The sequence below is a fragment of the Mustela nivalis genome (assembly GCF_964662115.1).
Source record: "Mustela nivalis genome assembly, chromosome: 13".
Classification (NCBI taxonomy): domain Eukaryota; kingdom Metazoa; phylum Chordata; class Mammalia; order Carnivora; family Mustelidae; genus Mustela; species Mustela nivalis.
Genome location: NC_139032.1, coordinates 27,219,873 through 27,243,109, shown reverse-complemented (window position 1 = coordinate 27,243,109; position 23,237 = coordinate 27,219,873). Strand labels below are relative to the sequence as shown.

At 36.4% G+C, this 23,237-nt stretch overlaps 1 protein-coding gene across 3 annotated transcripts in view; it reads right to left on the bottom strand.

Moving 5' to 3' along the window:
* NAA35 (N-alpha-acetyltransferase 35, NatC auxiliary subunit) overlaps positions 1-23,237 on the bottom strand; it is a 98,720-nt gene that overhangs the window by 4,730 nt on the left and 70,753 nt on the right. For all 3 annotated transcript variants that reach the window (XM_082696545.1, XM_082696546.1, XM_082696544.1), the window contains exons 14-19: positions 21,771-21,877; positions 13,877-13,943; positions 12,192-12,290; positions 11,423-11,601; positions 1,645-1,781; positions 713-780 (exon numbers count right to left, since the gene is read on the bottom strand). In XM_082696545.1, coding sequence (XP_082552671.1) covers positions 713-780; positions 1,645-1,781; positions 11,423-11,601; positions 12,192-12,290; positions 13,877-13,943; positions 21,771-21,877 — 657 coding nt within the window. The remainder of the gene's footprint in view (positions 1-712; positions 781-1,644; positions 1,782-11,422; positions 11,602-12,191; positions 12,291-13,876; positions 13,944-21,770; positions 21,878-23,237) is intronic.

Sequence of the window (23,237 nt, the reverse complement as noted above, 5' to 3'; positions counted from 1 at the left end):
AAGCTGCCTCAATTTCCTGAATTGCCAAGTACAACTTAAGAGTTAGCTCCTGTGGGGAGCCTGGGTGGCTAAGTGGGTTAAAGCCTCTGCCTTTGGCTCGAGTCATGATCCCAGAGTCCTGGGATAGAGCCCTGCATCTGGCTGTCTGCTCAGCAGGGAGTCTGCTTCACCCCCCTTCCCGCCCGCCTCTCTGCCTACTTGTGATCTGTCAAATAAATAATCTTAAAAAAAAAAAAAAAGAGTATTTGCTAACTCCTGAAAATGTTTGCTTAAGCCATTCATTGTGGAGCCTACTCTCTTCCTAATATGCTCCTAAAGAAATACAAACCCCATCTCTTCCAAGAAACCTTTTCTGATCATGAATCAGAAACTCTGCCTTCTCTTATTACTTATGTCACACATATCACCTGACCTGTCATTACCTAGACACCTGAGACAAGGATCACATCTGATTACAGTTGGTGTTCTTAAATGCATTCAGTAGAAGATATGTGACACATGGCAAGTGTGTTAAATTAGTACTTGTCTACAAATACTTGTTAAACAAATTAATGAAAACTAGACTTGGAAAAAAGGTAAACTTTAAGCAGATAGTAAACACAAAGGTGAAATTAGAATCTGGAAAGAATCAGAGAAAAGAGTCCATTTTAATTAAACTATGTAACAGCAATGTAGTTAAAAAGCAAAGACAACTTCATTTGTGACAACTTACTTTAAACATCCCAGCACACATGTTCTGATATGCCTGGCTCATTGTAATTTCTCGGCTCAAGGGGCGAACTATAATTAAAAAGAAAATTATCCACAGTTTTCCCCCTCCTCTTGCATTACCGCAGGAGAAAATCTAATTTAAAAAAAAATCTTCCACCTTGTATACTAAAATTAAAAATTCAAAGTTTGTTCCTATAGGTTAAATTTTAGTTTATGGCCCAAATCTATAAAAATTAAAATATAACTGAAAGGCTTTTTAAAAAGCCATGTTCCCTAAATAATACCATAAAATTCTAATATAAAATTATTTTAACTTTTGAATTCACCATGCGGTCTTAATTTCTGAAACAGAAAACCCACTCATTACAGTTATTTAAAAACCCATCCAAACTGTTGAAATCCTAATGAAATACACAGTAATATTTTGTAGCATTTGTAGCAATATCTGTACCCCTTCTACTAGTGATCAAGAGAGCGGTGTCTCTGAAACATTTCTTCCTTCTCCTGGGCTTTGCGTGTTGCACCAAGGCCCTCTGTGATTATCTTTCTGTGCCACTATAACAGCACAGCTCCAGATCGACTCCCCTCCAACTGGTCAGCCTTCTGTCAAAAGATCAAGGGTCTCCTGCTGCCTTGTTCCTTGACTCATCCTGCTTACACATTCCATGTGGCTACTTCTTGTCCTAAAGTCTTCTAACACATAAAATAGCAAAGAAGTAAAAGAAAAGCAAGGGAAGGCACCAAAGAGGCTTGGGTCACTAACATTGGGATTCACTCTCTACCTTATACTTTCTGAAGAGAAGATGGGCAAGAACAGAGATATAAGGACGAATTCACTTATAGCAAGGCGTAGGCAGTTCTCCAACTGTTTGTAGAAATTAAAGTGTACTCCAATGTTAGTTACTTCTTAAATTTAAAAATAATCCATGGTACCTTTCTTCTTTTTTTTTGTTTTTTTACTGCTCCGGCCTTTCTGCTGCTCTTCCATGATCCTTTCCTCTGCCATCTGAGAGCCATCAGCACGACTTAATGTCGACATCAACCATGCATAAAGGAATTCTGAGAGATACCTTCAAGGGTATCAAATGTTAGTTAATGGAGGAGTCTAAATGAGATAGCTTTATCACTACAAGTACTAGTATTAATAAAGAGATTTTTAATACTGCTTTAAAAGTAAAAAAGAAAAACCCAATTATCCAACTAGATAATTGACAGATTAGATTTTATAAGAAATTAGCATTACAAATGATTAACTTTTCCTTTCTTGTAGCCTTATATTGCTGGACAATGCTGAAAATATGCTTAATTTCCTACAATGATACACACTTTACAACCTTTCAAAAGACTTCCTGATAATTATATTTATATATGTTAAACATATATATAAGTATATATGACATATATAAAAAATATACATTTATATATAAATTCATCAAATGAATGCTCATTATACAATTTTTTTTATTATATCAGGACACACTTCACCTCAGCCTATTAACAAAATATTTTATTTTCACATTAACTGCAAGAGAAAGCAAATACAGAGGAAAAAATGTAAAATTATAGGCACTATACCAAAGCATTCTAAAAACTAAGAACATTCAGACTTATAATTTACCTGAGTTTATTCAATAAATTAAACATGAAACAGATTATTCCACCGATACTAACTTTTCAAAAGCTTAACCAATATTACGTTCTCTAATGCCCAGAAAAATAAGTTCAAATCTAGAATATGAATATATACAGTTTATACTATAATCTATATGAAATTAAGAAACACTACTACATTAAGCTAAAAATCAAAGATTTATTAGAAAGTTTATTATTATCAAGGATGAGCATATAATGCCTATTTCTAAAATTCTCCAGAAAGTTGTAAGGCAGTTTAAAATATTAAAACATGCACCCTACCACCAAAAAAAAAACCAAAAAAAAAAAAAAACACGAAAAGAAAAAAAGAAAGAAAGAAAATTGAAAGTAAAACAATAACTAGTTAAAAGATACATCTACTAGGAGGGAGAGGAGTCAAGATGGCGGAGAAGTAGCAGGCTGAGGCTACATCAGGTAGCAGGAGATGAGCTAGATAGCTTATCTAAACATTGCAAACACCTGCAAATCCAACGGGAGATTGAAGAGAAGAACCACCGCAATTCTAGAAACAGAAAATCAACCACTTTCTGAAAGGTAGGACCGGCGGAGAAGTGAATCCAAAGCAACGGGAAGATAGACCCCGGGGGAGGGGCCGGATCCTGGCAAGCGGCGGAGCAACGGAGCATAAAATCGGGACTTTTAAAAGTCTGTTCCGCTGAGGGACATCGCTCCAGAGGCTAAACCGGGGAGAAGCTCACGCGGGGTCAGCGTGGCCTCAGGTACCCCAGGGTCACAGAAGGATCAGGGGTGTCTGAGTGTCACAGAGCTTGCAGGTATTAGAATGGGGAAGCCGGCTACAGAGACAGAGCCGAGGAGTGAGCTCTCAGCTCAGGGTTACCTTGAACCGGTAGCAGGCTCGGTGAGCTTGGAGCACGGCCGGAGGCCAGGGAGAAGGGAGTTATTGGGCACTATTCTCTGAGGGTGTACCGAGGCGTGGGGCCCCAGGCTCTCCCCGGAGACCAGAAGGCCGCCATTTGTATTCCGGTCCTCCACTCAGGGAACAAAAGCTCCTGAAAGCAAAGCTGAGGGGATAACTCAGCCCGGCCCCTGGTAAGAGAGGTGCTGGTAAGGGCGGGCAAAGGCACTTGAGAATCACTACACCAGGCCCCTCACCCAGAAGATCAACAAGAAATCCAGCCAGGACCAAGTTCACCTACAAAGGAGTGTAGGTTCAATACCAAGGAGAGCAGCAGAATTCCAGAGGAGGAGAAAGCAAAGCACGGAATTCATGGCTTTCTCCCCATGATTTATTAGTCCTGCAGTTAATTTAATTTTTTTCAATTTTTTTTTCTTCTTCTGCTAATTTTTTTTTAAACTTTTACCCTTTTCTCTTTTAACGTTTTTAAACTAGTTTATCTAATCATATATATTTTCTTTTTTATATTTTTTCTTTATTCGTTTTCTTTTTTTAATTGTTTCTTTTTCTGAACATCTTTTTATCCGCTTTCTCCCCCCCATGATTTGGGGTCTCTTCAGATTTGGTTAAAGTGTATTTTCCTGGGGTCTTTGCCACCCTTTTAGTATTTTACTTGCTCCTTCATATAGTCTTATCTGGACAAAATGACAAGGCGGAAAAATTCACCACAAAAAAAAGAACAAGAGGCAGTACCGAAGGCTAGGGATCTAATCAATACAGACATTGGTAATATGTCAGATCAAGAGTTCAGAATGATGATTCTCAAGGTTCTAGCCGGGATCGAAAAAGGCATGGAAGATATTAGAGAAACCCTCTTGGGAGATATAAAAGCCCTTTCTGGAGAAATAAAAGAACTAAAATCTAACCAAGTTGAAATTAAAAAAGCTATTAATGAGGTGCAATAAAAAATGGAGGCTCTCACAGCTAGGATAAATGAGGCAGAAGAAAGAATTAGTGATATAGAAGACCAAATGACAGAGAATAAAGAAGCTGAGCAAAAGAGGGATAAACAAACAGCTACTGAACCACGAGGGGAGAATTCAAAGGATAAGTGACACCATAAGATGAAACAACATTAGAATAATTGGGATTCCAGAAGAAGAAGAATGAGGGGAGCAGAAGGTATATTGGAGAGAATTATTGGAGATAATTTCCCTAATCTGGCAAAGGGAACAAGCATCAAAATCCAGGACGCGCAGAGAACCCCCCCTAAAAATCAACAAGATTAGGTCCACACCCGTCACCTAGTAGTAAAATTTACAGGTCTTAGTGACAAAGAGAAAATCCTGAAAGCAGCCCCGGAAAAGAAGTCTGTAACATACAATGGTAAAAATATTAGATTGGCAGCAGACTTATCCACAGAGACCTGGCAGGTCAGAAAGAACTGGCATGATATATTCAGAGCACTAAACAAGAAAAACATGCAGCCAAGAATACTATATCCAGCTAGGCTATCATTGAAAATAGAAGGAGAGATAAAAAGCTTCCAGAACAAACAAAAACTGAAAGAATTTGCAAACACTAAACCAGCTCTATAGGAAATATTGAAAGGGGTCCTCTAAAAGCAAAGAGAGAGCCTAAAAGTAGTAGATCAGAAGGGAGCAGAGACAATATACAGTAACAGTCACCTTACAGGCAATACAATGGCACTAAATTCATATCTCTCAATAGTTACCCTGAATGTTAATGGGCTAAATGCCCCAATCAAAAGACACAGGGTATCAGAATGGATAAAAAAAACAAGACCCATCTATATATTGCCTACAAGAAACTCATTTCAGACAGGAAGACACCTCCAGATTTAAAGTGAGGGGGCAGAAAACAATTTACCATGCTAATGGACATCAGAAGAAAGCAGGGGTGGCAATCCTTCTATCAGATCAATTAGATTTTAAGCCAAAGACTATAATAGATGAGGAAGGACACTATATCATACTCAAAGGATCTGTCTAACAAGAAGATCTAACAATTTTAAATATCTGTGCCCCAACGTGGGAGCAGCCAGCTATATAAACCAATTAATAACAAAATCAAAGAAACACATCAACAATAATACAATAATAGTAGGGGACTTTAACACTCCCCTCATTGAAATGGACAGATCATCCAAGCAAGAGATCAATAAGGAAATAAAGGCCTTAAATGACACACTGGACCAGATGGACATCACAGATATATTCAGAACATTTCATCCCAAAGCAAAAGAATACACATTCATCTCTAGTGCACATGGAACATTCTCCAGAATAGATCACATCCTCGGTCGTAAATCAGGACTCAACCGGTATCAAAAGATTGGGATCATTCCCTGCATATTTTCAGACCACAATGCTCTAAAGCTAGAACTCAACCACAAAAGGAAGTTTGGAAAAGAACCCAAATACATGGAGACTAAACAGCATCTTTCTAAAGAATGAATGGGTCAACCAGGAAATTAAAGAAGAATTGAAAAAATTCATGGAAACAAATGATAATGAAAATACAACGGTTCAAAATCTGTGGGACACAGCAAAGGCAGTCCTGAGAGAAAAATATATAGTGGTACAAGCCTTTCTCAAGAAACAAGAAAGGTCTCAAGTACACAACCTAACCCTACACCTAAAGAAGTTGGAGAAAGAACAAGAAAGAAACCCTTAACCCAGCAGGAGAAGAGAAATAATAAAGATCAGAGCAGAAATCAATGAAATAAAAACAAAAAAAAACCCCAATAGAACAAATCAATGAAACTAGGAGCAGGTTCTTTGAAAGAATTAATAAGATTGATAAACCCCTGGCCAGACTTATCAAAAAGAAAAGAGAAAGGACTCAAATAAATAAAATCATGAATGAAAGAGAAGAGATCACAACTAACACCAAAGAAATACAGATAATTGTAAGCAACTCTATGCAAACAAATTGGACAATCCGGAAGAAATGGATGAATTTCTAGAGACATATAAACTACCACAACTGAACCAGGAAGAAATAGAAAATCGGAACAGACCCATAACCAGTAAGGAGACTGGAACAGTCATCAAAAATCTCCAAACAAAAGCCCAGGGCCAGATGGCTTCCTAGGGGAATTCTACCAAATGTTTAAAGAAGAACTAATTCCTATTCTTCTGAAGCTGTTCCAAAAAATAGAAATGGAAGGAAAACTTCCAAACTCATTTTATGAGGCCCACATCACCTTGATCCCAAAACCAGACAAGGATCCCATCAAAAAAGAGAACTACAGACCAATATCCTTGATAAACACAGATGAGAAAATTCTCACTAAAATACTAACCAAAAGGATTCAACAGTACATTAAAAGGATTATTCACCACGACCAAGTGGGATTTATTCCAGGGTGCAAGGTTGGTTCAACATCCGCATATCAATCAATGTGATACAATACATTAATAAAAAAACAACAAGAACCATATGATACTCTCAATAGATGCTGAAAAAGCATTTGACAAAGTACAGCATCCCTTCCTCATCAAAACTCATCAAAGTGTAGGGATAGAGGGCACATACCTCAATATTATCCAAGCCATCTATTAAAAACCCACCGCAAATTATCATTCTCAATGGAGAAAAACTGAAAGGTTTTCCGCTAAGGTCAGGAACACGGCAGGGATGTCCATTATCACCACTGCTATTCAACACAGTACTAGAAGTCCTAGCCTCAGCAATCAGACAACACAAGGAAATTAAAGGCATCCAAATCGGCAGAGAAGAAGTCAAACTATCACTCTTCGCAGATGATATGATACTATATGTGAAAAACCCAAAAGACTCCACTCCAAAACTGCTAGAACTTGTACAGGAATTCATTAAAGTGTCGGGATAGAAAATCAATGCACAGAAATCAGCTGCATTTCTCTACACCAACAACAAGACAGAAGAAAGAGAAATTAAAGAGTCAATCCCATTTACAATTGCACCCCAAACCGTAAGATACCTAGGAATAAACCTAACTCAAGAGGCAAAGAATCTATACTCAGAAAACTATAAAGTATTCATGAAAGAAATTGAGGAAGACACAAAGAAATGGAAAAATGTTCCATGCTTCTGGATTGGAAGAACAAATATTGTGAAAATGTCTATGCTACCTAAAGCAATCAACACATTTAATGCAACCCCTATCAAAATACCATCCATTTTTTTCAAAGAAATTGAACAAATAATCCTGAAGTTTATACGGAACCAGAAAAGACCTCGAATAGCCAGAGGAATGTTGAAAGAAAGCCAAAGTTGGTGGCATCACAATTCCAGACTTTAAGCTCTATTACAAAGCTGTCATCATCAAGACAGCATGGTCCTGGCACAAAAACAGACAAATAGATCAATGGAACAGAATAGAGAGCCCAGAAATAGACCTTCAACTCTATGGTCAACTAATCTTTGACAAAGCAGGAAAGACTGTCCAATGGAAAAAAGACAGCCTCTTCAATAAATGGTGTTGGGAAAATTAGCCACATGCAGAAAAATGAAATTGGACCATTTCCTTACACCACACAAGAAAATAGACTCAAAATGGATAAAGGACCTCAATGTGAGAAAGGAATCCATCAAAATCCTTGAGGAGAACACAGGCAGCAACCTCTTTGACCTCAGCCACAGCAACATCTTCCTAGAAACATCGCCAAAGGCAAGGGAAGCAAGGACAAAAATGAAGTATTGGGATTTCATCAAGATCAAAAGCTTTTGCACAGCAAAGGAAACAGTTAACAAAACCAAAAGACAAATGACAGAATGAGAGAAGATATTTGCAAATGACATATTAGATAAAGAGCTAGTGTGCAAAATCTATAAAGAACTTAGCAAACTCAACACCCAAAGAACATCCAATCAAGAATGGGCAGAAGACATGAACAGACATTTCTGCAAAGAAGACATCCAGACGGCCAACAGACACATGAAAAAGTGCTCCATATCACTCGGCATCAGGGAAATACAAATCAAAACCACAATGAGATATCACCACACACCAGTCAGAATGGCTACAATTAACAAGTCAGGAAATGACAGATGCTGGCGAGGATGCAGAGAAAGGGGAACCCTCCTACACTGTTGATGGGAATGCAAGCTGGTGCACCCACTCTGGAAAACAACATGGAGGTTCCTCAAAATGTTGAAAATAGAATTACCCTATGACCCAGCAATTGCACTACTGGGTATTTACCCTAAAGATACAAACATAGTGATCTGAAGGGGCACGTGCATCCGAGTGCTTAGAGCAGCAATGTCTACAATAGCCAAACTATGGAAAGAACCTAGATGTCCATCAACAGATGAATGGATAAAGAAGATGTGGTATATATACACAATGGAATACTATGCAGCCATCAAAAGAAATGAAATCTTGCCATTTGCGACGACGTGGATGGAACTAGAGGGTATCGTGCTTAGTGAAATAAGTCAGTCGGAGAAAGACAACTGTCATATGATCTCCCTGATATAAGGACGCAGAGATGCAACATGGAGGTTAAGGGGGTAGGAGAAGAACGAATGAAACAAGATGGGATTGGGAGGGAGACAAACCATAAGTAACTCTTAATCTCACAAAACAAACTGAGGGTTGCTGGGGGGAGAGGGTTTGGGAGAGGGGGGTAGGGTTATGGACATTGGGTAGGGTATGTGCTCTGGTGAGTGCTGTGAAGTGTGTAAACCTGGCGATTCACAGACCTGTACCCCTGGGGATAAAAATACATTATATGTTTATAAAAAATTAAGAAATAAAAAAATAATTAAAAAAAAAAGATACACCTAAGGATAAACATAGTTCCTTTTTTATTGTAACCAAACAAAGGCCCCACAGTCTATAAATCAAAACCGTACTGGTAAAAAACAAAAACCAAAAAACCCCTGCAAAATGCCTGGAATGGATTAGGTGCTGTATTTTAAAGCCAAACTGAGCACTGTGCTTCCTGGCAATGAGGGTAAACTTGGAATTACAGTTTTATTTCATAAAGCAAAACAAAACAAAAACAAATAGTTCACATGAAGAGAAAATAATTCCTGACAATGAATTTAAGAAAAGCATTTAGAGTATCCTTTTATAGGGTACAAATGATCCTCCCCCCACAACACTATAAAATCTGAGGGTCTATATCTTAACTCAGTGAGAGGATTTCTATGGGGAATTAATGCTGTCATCTACCTTCCAAATATGAATACAAGGACTGATGAGTGAAGGATAGAGTTGGCACCAGTCAGGCTTTTCTTATCAAATATCAGATATCTCAGTGAGCTTTTAGTAAAGGCATTATCAAAATTAATACAGTTATATCTAAAGAAAGTCAGAGTACAGTTATATCTAAAGAGAGTACAGAGTACAGATATTCTAGACCAGTGGTTCTCAATTGTGATCTCTGGATCAGCAGCAATATCACCAGAACTAGTTAGAAATGCAAACGACTGGTTCCTATCCCAGATCTACTGAACGAGGATCTCAAAGGACCAAGCCTAACAAGTCCCCATATGCACTGTAAAGTTTAAGAATCAGAGTTTTCTACTATTCATTTTTAAGCACCCACATGCCTTAGGAATGCTTATATTCATGAACAATAACAACAACAAGCTTATCTTGTGAAAATGCTGGAGCCCAATCTATAATTTTGAAATTGAAAAGCAGTTAAAACTAACATGAAAATAGACCACAAGTGTATTTATAGGCAAAAACTAAAATTTCTTTCATTAAAAAAAGAAATGAATTGCTCAAATATGCAGATACATTTCTAATGGAGTGTTTATGTGGTTATCATTCATTTGCCGAATTAAGAGCCCAATTCTTTGTGCCAAAAAGCATCTAAAAATTTTATTTTGGGGAATTAAGGGCAAAAAAGCTTCCCATTAGCTGCTGCAAACCTGAGAAAGAATCTGAGTGTGTTCCCCTACAAAATGTCTGGTCTGAATACTGTGTCTACTATGAGTTAGTAACAAAATGTATCCCAAATAGCTATTTCAACACCTGTTGGTAAGAGTTGTTACCTACATAAATATTAGAGAGTATACCTAATAATATTATCCTCATATTACTTTAGTTCATGTTCAGATTCAAGTTTCACAGCCAAAAAAGCTGTATGTTAGGAGCTCTAGCAGCCATGATAACAAAACCATGTGTCAGTGTGGAAGAGAATTACTTTCCTTCCCTTACAGCAGTGATTCCAAGGAATATAGTATCTTAATCTACTATGTTAAATAATTCAAATATGAGTTAAAAGATGAACCATGTTGGGGTGCCTGGGTGGCTCAGTGGGTTAAAGCCTCTGCCTTCAGCTCGGGTCATGATCCCAGGGTCCTGGGATCGAGCCCCACATTGGGCTCTCTGCTCCGCGGGGAGCCTGCTTCCTCCTCTCTCTCTGCCTGCCTCTCTGCCTGCTTGTGGTCCCTGTCTGTCACATAAATAAATAAAATATTAAAAAAAAAAAAAAGATGAACCATGTTAAGGTCTTATACACTAAACTTTGCTGTTTGTCATGAGCAACACTGGTTATTATTTAATAAATTACCACCATCCTTGGCCAGACTAAGCAAAAGATCCATTGGCTCTTATTATTTTTTTCCCGTGGCAGCTTTCCCATGCCTACAGTACTTCCAAGCATCCTCTTACTAGGTTTCTCATCCTCAAATGAAAGTGAAGAACTCCTGGCTGAGGAGGGTGATCCCTTAGCAGCTCCTTCCAAGCTCCTGAGATAAATCCCCAGGACAGCAGTTTGCAACAGTTATGCTCCCAATGATAATCTTAGCCACAGTTTCTTCTCAGAGGAAAGATCAGGTTCAGATTTTGAACTTTAATTCAGTTAAGTACATTCTAGAGCTAGCACCCAGCATCACTAAAGTCAGGACTAAATATATGTTCATTTTTCTCTCTACAAACAGATGAAAGCTCTTCAATTAATCCATTTACTTTGGAGCCACTTTTACTAGCTTTTAAATAAATACTCAATAGCTGAAAAAAAAATGTATTTGTATGCTGTTACAGCACTTAAAGATAGATGTTCAGCATGATCTGGCTCTAATTTTTAGTAGACATTTTCCAATTATCCCACAACTAAAGTTAAAATACATTAAATGAAAAAGTACCCTGAAATCTTCTTCTGTTCTACAGATGCTCTCTCAGATCTTATCTACTCTACCCACTGCCAATTTTAACTCATGCTGTTCTCTTACCAATATATGTAGTAGTACTCGTGCATGCTGTAGAGCTCCAATTCAAAGCCACTCAGAAGATACTGGATCATAATTCGAAGGTTATGATAAAGGACCCAGGTACCTAAACAGGCCAAATGTTGCCTTTGGGGTTCCTGTTTCAACAGCATAGTGTGAAGGGCTGCATCAACCTTCTCTGCCTATCAGAATAAAAGGTTGTAACATTGACTTTCTTTTCAAGGTAATGAGAGAATTAAAAAAACAAAACAAAAACAAACCAGCTAAAATAGCATTTAGGCAGAAAATGTAAAACTTGTCACATAAAGAACTTGCACTTTCAAAACATTTTTGGTTAGATTTAAATTTCTCATTTCACAGTGGATAATGTTTGTGTAAATACTCCTTAAACTAAAAAGACACTTTATAAGACAAACATACAAAATACTGACTTCAGGTCTTAAGTTATGTTACCAATTAATATTGCTGCTTATAAGTTAAACATTTTATTAGAATGTGAACCTGTTGTAAAACCATAGTTCTACATATATTTTATAATTTTATTCTGATTATCCAAGAAATAATTTAAGGTGTTTCTCAGTTTGGATTATTTTCTCTTTTTGTAAACTCTTTCTTTGATACATGAAACTGTTACACTGAAGTTAAAAATAAAATCATCACATTGAAAAATTAAACAGTCAAAATATCATCCCAAAGAATTATTTTTTAAAAATCTGATCAAGGTACTTGAATATCTTAATTCTGGAAGGGAGGACAACTTGTGGGCTCTTACCTCATCTTGCAAGGTAGCAAATTCCTCAAGAATATGACCAAGCTTATCTCTCTGTCGAGCCCTATTATGTCCATGGATCTGAATCAGACTACAGAAGGGCTGTAAGACACATACAGTTTGTTAACTGGCAACGTAAAACTACTTGGCACTAAAGAAAATTAACATTCCAAATTTTCAAAATGGAGTTTAAGGGGGGAAAAATACTGTGGATTTAAGAATCAGGACTGTGCATTATTTCTTACAAGGCATATTTCTTACAGGCATTTCTTTTTAAGGAAACTCAACATGAGAATTTATCAACAGCCAGAAGAAAGTAGCTGTTAATGAAACTTGTTTTCATATGGCAAAAATATCTTACTTTGATCTTTAGATTTTAAGAGAATAATTTCTTTTCTGTTTATTTCCCGCTATAAGCCAACATTCAAGGGTGACAGTTCTGTGCTGCTTTAAACACACCAGAACAATTATAAGGCTTGAATAAGGGCTAATACAGTTGAACCCTGAATAACACAAATGTTAGGGGCACTTATACCCCATACAGTCAAAAATCCATGTAAAACCTTTGACTCTCCAAAAACTTAACTACAAATAGCCTGCTGTTGACTCCCTTACTGAGAACATATACACAGTCAGTTAACTCCTATTTTGTGTATGTATTATATATTGTATTCTTTCAATAAAGTAAGCTAGAAAAAAGAAAATGTTATTAAGAAGATCCTAAGAAAAACAAAATGCATTTATAGTACTGTTACTATATCGAAGAAAATCTGTGTATGAGTGTACCTGTACAGTTCAAATCCATGTTTTCAAGGGTCAATTGTTCTCTAGAAACTTCTATTCCTATTCTACATAATAAAATATAATACTTCATTAATCAGATAATACACATGAATGGTAGGATGCTCTGATTTAAGAAACATGAATTAGAAGGTATAATTTTAAATTTGTACAGTTTGACAGATATTATCTCACTTGACCAATAACTAGCCTCTAAGAAGTATAGGGGCAGTATTAACACCTCACTTTTTAAAGACTGGGAAGTGTATAGAAAAGTAAAGTGACCTGTATGATAATGGTAAAATATTAATAAAAATGAAATCTGGCCTTTTAGTTCTTTTACCATCTCATGCTGCCTTGTTATATGTATGTATATATGTATTTTAATAACTGGAATTAGGTACCCAAAACTGACTGCAATTAAATAAAAATGATTTATGATTAATTTAATCCACTACAAGATTTGTATTTTTTTCTAATTCCCTGAGATTTGAAATAAACTTGTGATCTGATCTGTATCAATAATTTTAATTTTACTGTAATTCTATTCATTAAAGTACTACAAAGAGAAGGTATCTGGGACTTCTACAAACATTCCTTGTTTAAAAGGTCAAAAATAAGTAGGTTTTGTACCCATTTACAAAAAATGTGTACAACTTATCCTGTGGTCCCTGGGGGTTATAGTGAAGACATCAAAAGTGCCTCAGTATCTAACAACCTGCCAGGAAGACTTCAGGTTAGAGAGCTATCTACTTGAGTATAAGAGGAGAAAGAAATTATTTATTTATTCAGTGAAAACAAGTAAGAAATGTCAGATAAAAAAATAACAAAAATTAATGCTACTGAAGGAATTACACCCCACAGTTTTTAAAGTATTCATCATAATGGTCCAAAATTGTAGCTCTTACCCGAACACAGTGAGTAACAAAGGAGTCAATACAGTCCTTAGCCTGGTGATTATTATACAGGCAGCACCTGTAAGATAATACTCATTAAAATCAAACTGTTTGGCCTATAAAAAGCAGCAGTGACTACTATAGGTGCTGCCAACGAAGAAGGTGGGAAAAAGAGAAAATTGAATCAAATACATTACTAAATTAAAAACTGGCATTAGAAAAAAAATAAAAACTAGCATTAGATTATGAAGTATTTCACTATCACTATGTTATTCACATAAATGTACACTGTTTCCAATTCTTTCAGCTCTATCTTCGGACAGAGTTGAATCCAACAAGATGAAATTAACAAGAGAAGAAAAATTCCAAAGTGCCACTTTTTTATAACCCTACTGCAATGCTATTTATTTTTCTACAACTGACATTCTCCTGGGACTGTGCTCATAATAGTAATTACAAAGAAAATACCATACAGAATCCTAATTATTTCAAGATGTATCCACATTTCCAACCACTGGCCAAAATCATCACCTATAAATTTCTGGTACCTCAACTTCTCTCCTCATGCAGTGGTTTCCTTGTGGTGTTCCTTATCTCAGTTAATAGCATCACTTCTTGACTAAAGCCCGCCTGAGTAGAGTCTGGGAGGATCTGCTACCTGCCTAGCCCTAGAGGAAATACAGGGGCTGAATAGATGGGAAGATTGTTTTTTTTTGTTTTGACCTCCCTGAAGTGGGAGGTCAGTAATCCTTTGCACCTAAGAAGATGGGGAAAAGCAAAGACTCCCCTGGTGCATGGACAGGAGCAGACAACATACTACTCCTCAGTGTTTGCCATAACTGTATAATCTGACCAGAGCATCAGAGATAAACAGAGTCATAATCATGCAATGGAAAATGATAGTACATGCAGCAGCCAAGTGAAAAGAAAAAGCAGAATGCCTGGAAGAGGTGGTGGCAAGAGAAAAGGTGATTAAGATAAAGCTCTTAAAAAAAGATTTTCTGGGGGCACCTGGGTGGCTCAGTGGGTTAAAGCCTCTGCCTTAGGCTCAGGTGATGATCTCAGGGTCCTGGGATTGAGGCCCGTATCGAGCTGTCTGCTCAGCAGGGAACCTGCTTCCCCTTCTCTCTCTGCCTGCCTCTCTGCCTACTTGTGATCTCTGTCAAATAAATAAATAAAATCTTAAAAAAAGATTTTTTGGATCCAAAAATTAGGATTTTCAAATTTAAAAATTCAATAGAAGAAAGACACTCACCAAAACCTTGAAGGTCAAGAGGAAGAACTTTCTCACATCATGGCAAAAATAACAAAAGAGAGAAATATACATAAATATAAATAAAAGAAATAAATATGGAGAATGCGGAGAAGAGATCTAGAGGACTTACTATATGAGGAGCTCTAAGAAAAAAACAGATGAAGGTGAAGCAATAATTACATAAAAAATAATAAAGGATAATTACTGATTGGAAGACCTGAGGCTTTAATGACTGAGTTCCTGACAGGATTAGCTGAAAATGACAGATGTACATTCCAGTAAATCCCTTAAACTCAAAAAATAAAAAGAAAAAAAGAAAAGAAACTTTACAATCTTCCAGAAAAAAGTGTCAAATCATTTGTGAAGGGGAAAAAAAACGAATCCGATAAGGATCACGTTTATTTTTTTTTTCAGGATCACCTTTCTTATCTGTAACAGTGGAATTTTAAGACAGTGGAATAACAGGGGTTATTCCAGTCAGCTAAGGGTCCCACTCTTGGTTTTGGCTCAGGTCATGATCTCAGGGTTGTGGGATCAAGCCCCACATCAGGCTCCATGCTCAGTCAGATGTCTGCTTGAAATTCTTTCCCTCTTCTTTGCCCATCCCCATGTTCTCCTTCTCTCCCTCTCTTAAATAAAATAAATAAAATCTTTCTAAAAATGAGTGGAATAACATTTACAGATCATGCAACGAACTTTGTTATATTTACAGTCAATTCTTGGTACTCATGATAGTTCTGTTCTTTACAGTTGTGGTGGACACTGAATTAGACAACACAGAACCACTGCGGCAAGGATAAAATTCAGGGTTAGGTTCCTGCCAGCCTCTGGTGACACTATTTTCATCAACTGATCACTAAAGAACTTTAAAGATGCCTTATGTAATGTCCATTGCTGAATCATTAGCAAAGTCAGGCCTGAGTTAAGCTTATCTTTAACACACATACCCTCTCTGGAAGGCAAGCTATAGCCTTCTTGTGCTAAGAATACTAGACAACACATAATTACACATGGAGGCCATCTGAAACTATGAAATCACCAAAAAAGGGACAGAAATGTGAAGAACATGGCATCTAATGGAGCTATTTACAGAGTTGCCTTGTTCAACACTGGATGACTCAGATTTTTTTGCTCTTCTGCACATATCGGCAAATTCAGCAAGAATGGAACAAATACCCACTGAGGGTTACAAATATATTTTAGCGAGTAAGCAAGATTTGCAAATATGGAATCCTCAGACAATGTAGGTTGAACTAAAATTAAACCTAAATGGCTAATAGCAAAAGTGCTAAAGGAAGATTATTAAACAGAAAAGGAAAAAAGGCAAATTAGACATAGACAATATTTCACATACATCAAATTGTCAAAAATTCTTAAGTCTGATAATGACGAAGTCCAAACAAATTATGGGAAAACTAGAATTCATAAATACTGTCTTCTGGCATACAAATTGGTTTAATTATTTCAGAAAGCAATACAGCAAAACTAGCAAAGTTGAAGATGTACATATTCTATGATCAGCAATTAATTTCAGTTTTTGTTTTTTGAAAGATTTTATTTATTTGAGAGAGAGAGAGTGAGAGCGCACAGAGAGAGTGAGCGAGAGTGCACAAGCAGAGGGAGAAGCAGGCCCTCCGCTGAGCAGGGAGTCAGATATGGGGCTCAATCCCAGGACCCTGAGATCACAACCTGAGCCAAAATCAAGAGTTAGGTACACAATCAACTGAGCCATCCAGGTGCCCCCAGCTCTGTTTTCAACATCAATAAATTAGAAACAACTTAAATGTCCAATTGTAGAGAAACAACAAAACAAACCCAATGTGTTCAAAAGGTGGATTTTAATGAGTAAAGTAAGTATGCATGGATCAAACTGTATGATTTCAAAACCCTAATGTTGAAGGAAAAAAATCATGTTGCAAAAGGATGTATACAGTGTGATATTTATGTGAAGTCTTAAAATATATAAAATAAATGGATGTATCATTTCCAGATACAAGCATTTCCAGGTATCATTTTTAGATACAAGTATCTGGATACAAGTATCTTGTATCATTTCCAGACACAAGCATTCATAATGTACGCATATATGTAATGTACTTATGAATGTACAAGCATTCATAAGAGTGAGACACAAACTGTAGTGCAGTAGTCACCTCTATAACCAGAGTGTGAGGAAGGGATGGGATGAGGGAGGAAGTGAAATTGCACGGAGTAGTTTGCAAAATGTGGCCCAGGTTCCTCTGCTGGGGATGGTGACCTGGGAATGCTTTCCAGGAGAATACAAGGTCAAAACTATTCTCACAGTATTAAGATGCTATTTTCTTTTTGTACTCATTCTCTCGTAAGTGTATAGCGGTAGTTTCCAGAATACGTGGCATGCAATATTACAACAGACTGAAAGCATAAGGTCAAAATAATCCAGCTATCTTCTATTAAGAGAGACAGAAAAGAGGTTTGCAAAGATGTAAAACTGTCACTTTCATCAAAAATTTTTCTTAAAATTATTTTCCATAAAGATGTTGTTCATATTAATGTAATGGGTCTCTTATTTTTAAAAAACAAGTACTTTTCTTAATTTCTAAAGTATTCTTTTAATTTCTAAAACAGTAGGTAGCAATATATATGACCTACATAAACAAAAGCTATTTTGGCCTTTACTATTACTTTTAAGAATGTAGAGGTGTTTCAAGACAAAAATACTTGAGAATTGCTCATTTAGAGGTTATCTCTAATAACTTAATTCATTAAATTAGCTGCTCCTTGATACTCAAACTCAGCCCTACTCTGGGACCTTACAGATGTTGCTGACTGTCAGGAAGCCCCACCCCTGATTCTGCATGGCTCACTCCCTTCCAGTTCACTCTCATGTATCACCAGCAATAGGTCTTCCACAACTATCATGCCTAAGACATCCATCAATCCCTTTATCTTTCTACAAAGCACTTACATTACCTCACATTATTTATTTGTCTACTGTTCGGTCTTTCCCACCAGACTATAAGCTTCCTGTTGGGAGATATGTTTTTCTTTCCCCTAGAACCCAACAAGGTTCCTGGCAATACCAGGTACCAACTTACTGTATTTATTACAAAAGGGAACTGATAAAATATATTAATTCACATAAATATACATTTAAGTATTTATCAAGTTTTATCAATCCTCCAAAAGGGAAATTTATAAAAACCAAGTAAAAATGTTGCTTAAAATGGATGGCAGTATAGGTAGTTGTCAGTTTATACATCTGAATCTTTAATATATTTAATTATAAATTTCAAAATAACTTTTGTCTCCATTTGCAGATGACATATTATATGTAGAAAGACCTAAAGATTAAAAAAAACCTTTTTTTAATTGAAAAAAAATAAATAAATAAAGACCTAAAGATTTCCATCAAAAAACTGTTAGAACTCATAAATTTAGTAAAGTTGCAAAAAACAATATATGAAAATCAATATACAAAATCAATATATGAAAATCTGTTGTATTTCTATACATAATAATAAACTGTCAGAGAAATTAAGAAAACAACACCATTTATAATAGCACCAAAAAGAATAAAATACTTAGGAGTAAATTTAACCAAGGAGGTGAAAGATATACACATTAAAAACTGTAAGATATTGATTAATGAAACTGAAGACAGAAATAAATGGAAAGCTATTCTGTGCTTCTTGGTTGGAAGAATATTGTCAAAATGTCCATATTACCCAAAGTGATCTCTAGAGTCAATGCAATCATCATTGAAATTCAAATAGCATGTTTCACAGATACAGAGAAAACAATCCTAAAATTTATATAGAACTACAAAACACCCTGAATACCCAAAGAATAAAAAACTAGAGGTATCAAAATCCCTGATTTCAAACGATACTAAAAAAGCTACAGTTATCAAAACAGAATGATACTGGCATAAGAACAGACACACAGATCAATAAAACAGAACAGAAAGCCAAGGGGGAAAAAGCAATTGTATATGGTCATTTAATTTTTGACAAACAAGTCAAGAATACACAATGGGGAAAAGACAGTCTCTTCAATAAAAAATACTGGGAATTCTGGACAGCCATACATAAAAGAAAAACACTGGATACTTATCTTACACCATGCACAAAAACCGACTCAAATGGATTAAAGAGCATAAAAATACTTTTCTATGTAAGACCTGAAACTGTGTATTAGAAGAAAGCACAAGGGATAAGCTCCTTCACATTGATGCTGGTAGTGATTTTTTGGTTTTGCACCAAAAGCAAAGACAACAAAAGCAAAAATAAACAGTGGGATTACATCAGAGGGAAAATCTCCTGTTCAGCAAACAATCAACAAAACAAAAAGGCAACCTACAGGAGATAATATTTACAAACCACATATCCAATAAAGGGTTAACCAGGGAAGAGCCAAGATAATTCTGAAAAAGAATGCCACTAGACATGTCTTTTTTTAAAAAATTTTTTATTTTTAAAGCAACTTCATTACCTTCTTATTCCTTTTCTTCCCCTGCTGAGTCAGTTGTCACGTCCTTTTAATTCTACCTCTGAAATGTTCTTCCAATCTGTCCTCTCCTTTATATTCTCAGAGTTTAATCCTTCATCATTTCTTGCTTGTAGTACTCAATTAGCCTACCTCACCACTTTGCCCCATTATCGGTTTGTTTCCCATGAAAAAATACATACTATACTATGCCAATTCCCTCCTAAAAACCTGAGCACTTCCTCACTGACCCTAAAATAAAGACCACATTTTACCAACCCATTCACAACTCTCAATTCTAACCCCAAACTGTCTTAATCATCCAACTCCCATTTGCTTATTTTATTCACTCATTCAACAAAGATTTATCATGTGCTGACTATTCATACTGTAGACACTGTTCTAGCACCTGTGATACATTAATGAACAAAGAGCCAAAACCACCTGCCCTGACCTTGTGGAGTTTATATTCTAATGGGATTGGGAGGGAGGAGACAGGGAAATAAGAAATAAACATAGTGGGGAAAAAAACAAGAAATAAAGAAATAAACATAGTGAAGAACTGTATGGTACATATAGACTTCTTCACATAGCGAGTAAGTAAATTATACAGTATGTAAGGAAAGTTGTTATAGGAGAGAGAAAGGCAGTGATGGGTGAGGCAGCATGGAGGATTTTTTTTTTTAAAGATTTTGTTTATTTATTTGACAGACATCACAGGTAGGCAGAGAGGCAGGCAGAGAGAGAAGGGGAAGCAGGCTCCCTGCTGAGAAGAGAGCTTGATGCAGGGCTTGATCCCAGGACCCTGGGTTCATGACCTGAGCCGAAGGCAGAGGCTCCAAGCCACTGAGCCACCCAGGCGCCCCGAGGATGCACTTTTTAAACAGTCTAATCAAAGCAGTCCTTACTGAGGTGAATTTAAACAGACTTGAAGATGGTGAGGAGTCAGTCCTGGGCAATCCTGTAAAATGCCCTCTACCCCAGACTCTGTGTAAAGGCTGCAGGGTGAGAGCCAACCTATAAGTTTCCAGAAAAACAAGGAGGGCAAAGTGGCTGAAGCAAAGGAGATGAGGAGAGAAGGGTAAGAGTTGATGAAGCCGGAGAGGCATCAGAACAGGAGTCTAGACCAGAGTATATGGGACCTCCCAGGCTCAATCATAAGGACTTTGGCTTTTATTGTGACTGAAACAGGGAATATAACCACTTGATTAAAAAAAAATTTACTGAATGCCTGGGAATTTACCTCCTCCCAGAGACGGTCCTTAACTGATTCCTGTGTGGGGAAGTTCTCAGGCTCCCTTTGTTTTGTCCCAGACAAGGACAACTCTGAGCTGCAACCCACACTGTCTCCACAGTTCCCCAACAGACTCAACCAGAGTTCCTTTCCATGAAGTATACCTCTCTGTGGTTTTCTTCCTTTTTATGTCCCACTTGCCCACACCCCTGCTGGTTTTTCCTTGGAATACTTTCTAAGGTTATATGCACTGTCTCAGGATTTGCTTTTGGGAAACCCAAGTTAAGAGAGGAAAAAGTTTTTTGTGAGACGTGGCATGATTTACTCAACAAATTGAATGCTGAACCACTAACTGTTCTTAAAATATATAATTCATATGCCCATGTCTTCAGGCAAGCTGCTTTTTTTGCTGAGAAATAATAGCACATTTCTTCCGTCTCCTTTGGAAAAGCTCTATTCATTTTCCAAAATGCCAACACAAGTAATGATTTCTTGTTGGATGAAATCTTTTCCAGCTTCTTATGGCAACATGTTTCTGGTAGAGCCACTGCTCTAATGTTAATTTATGGATCAATTATTTGTATTTTCTATGTTTATCTAGACTCAGATCACTGAGAAGAGACCTTACCTTGTTTTTTTTATAATTATTCCCAAAGTGCTTCCCTGACACAGTGCTTTGCACACAGTAAGAATCAATGCAACTTACTGAATTTGATAATTCTTTGTAAGGTTTCTTCTCATATGGGGCCTAATGTCAACCTCACAAAAACCTCAGTCTAAATCTAAATAATATGCAGCAGAAATCAAGTAATTTTAATATGATCGAGTTTTGGGGGTTTTTTTACATGAAGATTTGATTACAATAGTTTTTATGCCTTGGCTATAAAGAAGCACAGAGAATTGGGGCTTTTAAGAAATACATTCACTATAAAAAATCTTAGGGTACTTACTTTGGGGAGAGCACCGGAGGACTGACAAAAGACCGGAGTGCATCCTTCACCATGTCTTGCATGAGATGGGTTCCAAAGACCTTTTTGTTATCCACCAAGAAAGTGGTCTTAAAACAAATGTTATATATTAGCAATGCTATCAAATTTTAATACATTGTACATATAATCATCATTACTATGACATGAACACATTTCTTATAAATACTGCAGATTAAAGAAGAGATTAAAGTATAAAAACCTTGTGGAAATCAATCAATCAATAAATCACTATTTCAACAATGGGTATTACTTATTAATCCCTATTAAGATGTATTCTGATGAAGGAAAATAAAAAAATGTGCAGGAACATGTATTTCCCATGTCTAGGGTAGTGACAGTAAACTAGTCAAAGTGAACTGACTAGTCTGAGTATGCCAAATAAGCTAGTATGTAAAAAAGAGGGCTTCATATAATATGAAAGAGCAAATGATTATCAATATTAGTTGATAATCTGTCTCTAATGAAAGTTTTGGAATACATACACACTTTCTGAAACTGGAAAAATACATTTCATGATTAAAGAATACATTATTTAATAATAATTTGCATTTAAGTTTCTCCCCTTAATGACTACAGTGTATTTTATAACTTGCTATACTATCCCTTCCTTGATTTCCTAACACATGTGGGTTGTTTCCAGTTTTGGGTGATCGTGAACAAAACAGCTATAAACATTTGCAGACAAGATTTCAGGAGAACACAGTACTTCACTTTTCTTAGGCAAATATTAAGCAGGAGTAGGATTTGTATATTTAATTTTATAAGAATCTGACAAACTGTTTTATAAGTTGCCACAGCACTTCACATTCCTATCAGTAAATGTATCCTCACCTGGACTTGCTATTGTAGGTTTTTTTTCTTTCTTTTTTTTTTTTTTTTTGAAGATATTATAAAAGGTGGAGAAAGGTATTTCACTGTGGGTTTTTTTTTTAATTTTTTTAAAAAATATTTTATTTATTTATTTGAGAGAGAGACAGTGAGAGAGAGCATGAGCGAGGAGAAGGTCAGAGAGAGAAGCAGACTCCCCGTGGAGCTGGGAGCCTGATGCGGGACTCGATCCCAGGAATCCAGGATCATGACCTGAGCCGAAGGCAGTCATCCAACCGAGCTACCCAGGCGTCCCTTCACTGTGGTTTTAATTTGCATATCCCTAACACCAGTTATGTTCAGTATGTTTTCATACTTTAGTATTTAAATTTGTTGCTCATTTTAAAAACTAAGCGGTAGTCTGTTCTTACTATTGTGTTTATAAAGTTCTTTGTATGATACAAATCCTCTGCCACACATGGATTTGCACATATTTTCTCCATTCTGCAGAATCTCTTTTCATTTCTGTAACAATGTCTTCACAGAAATAAAGTTCTAAATTGGTCATTTTTTACAAATTGTTTCTGATGCCATACCTAAGAACTCCATCTTTTAAAGTTA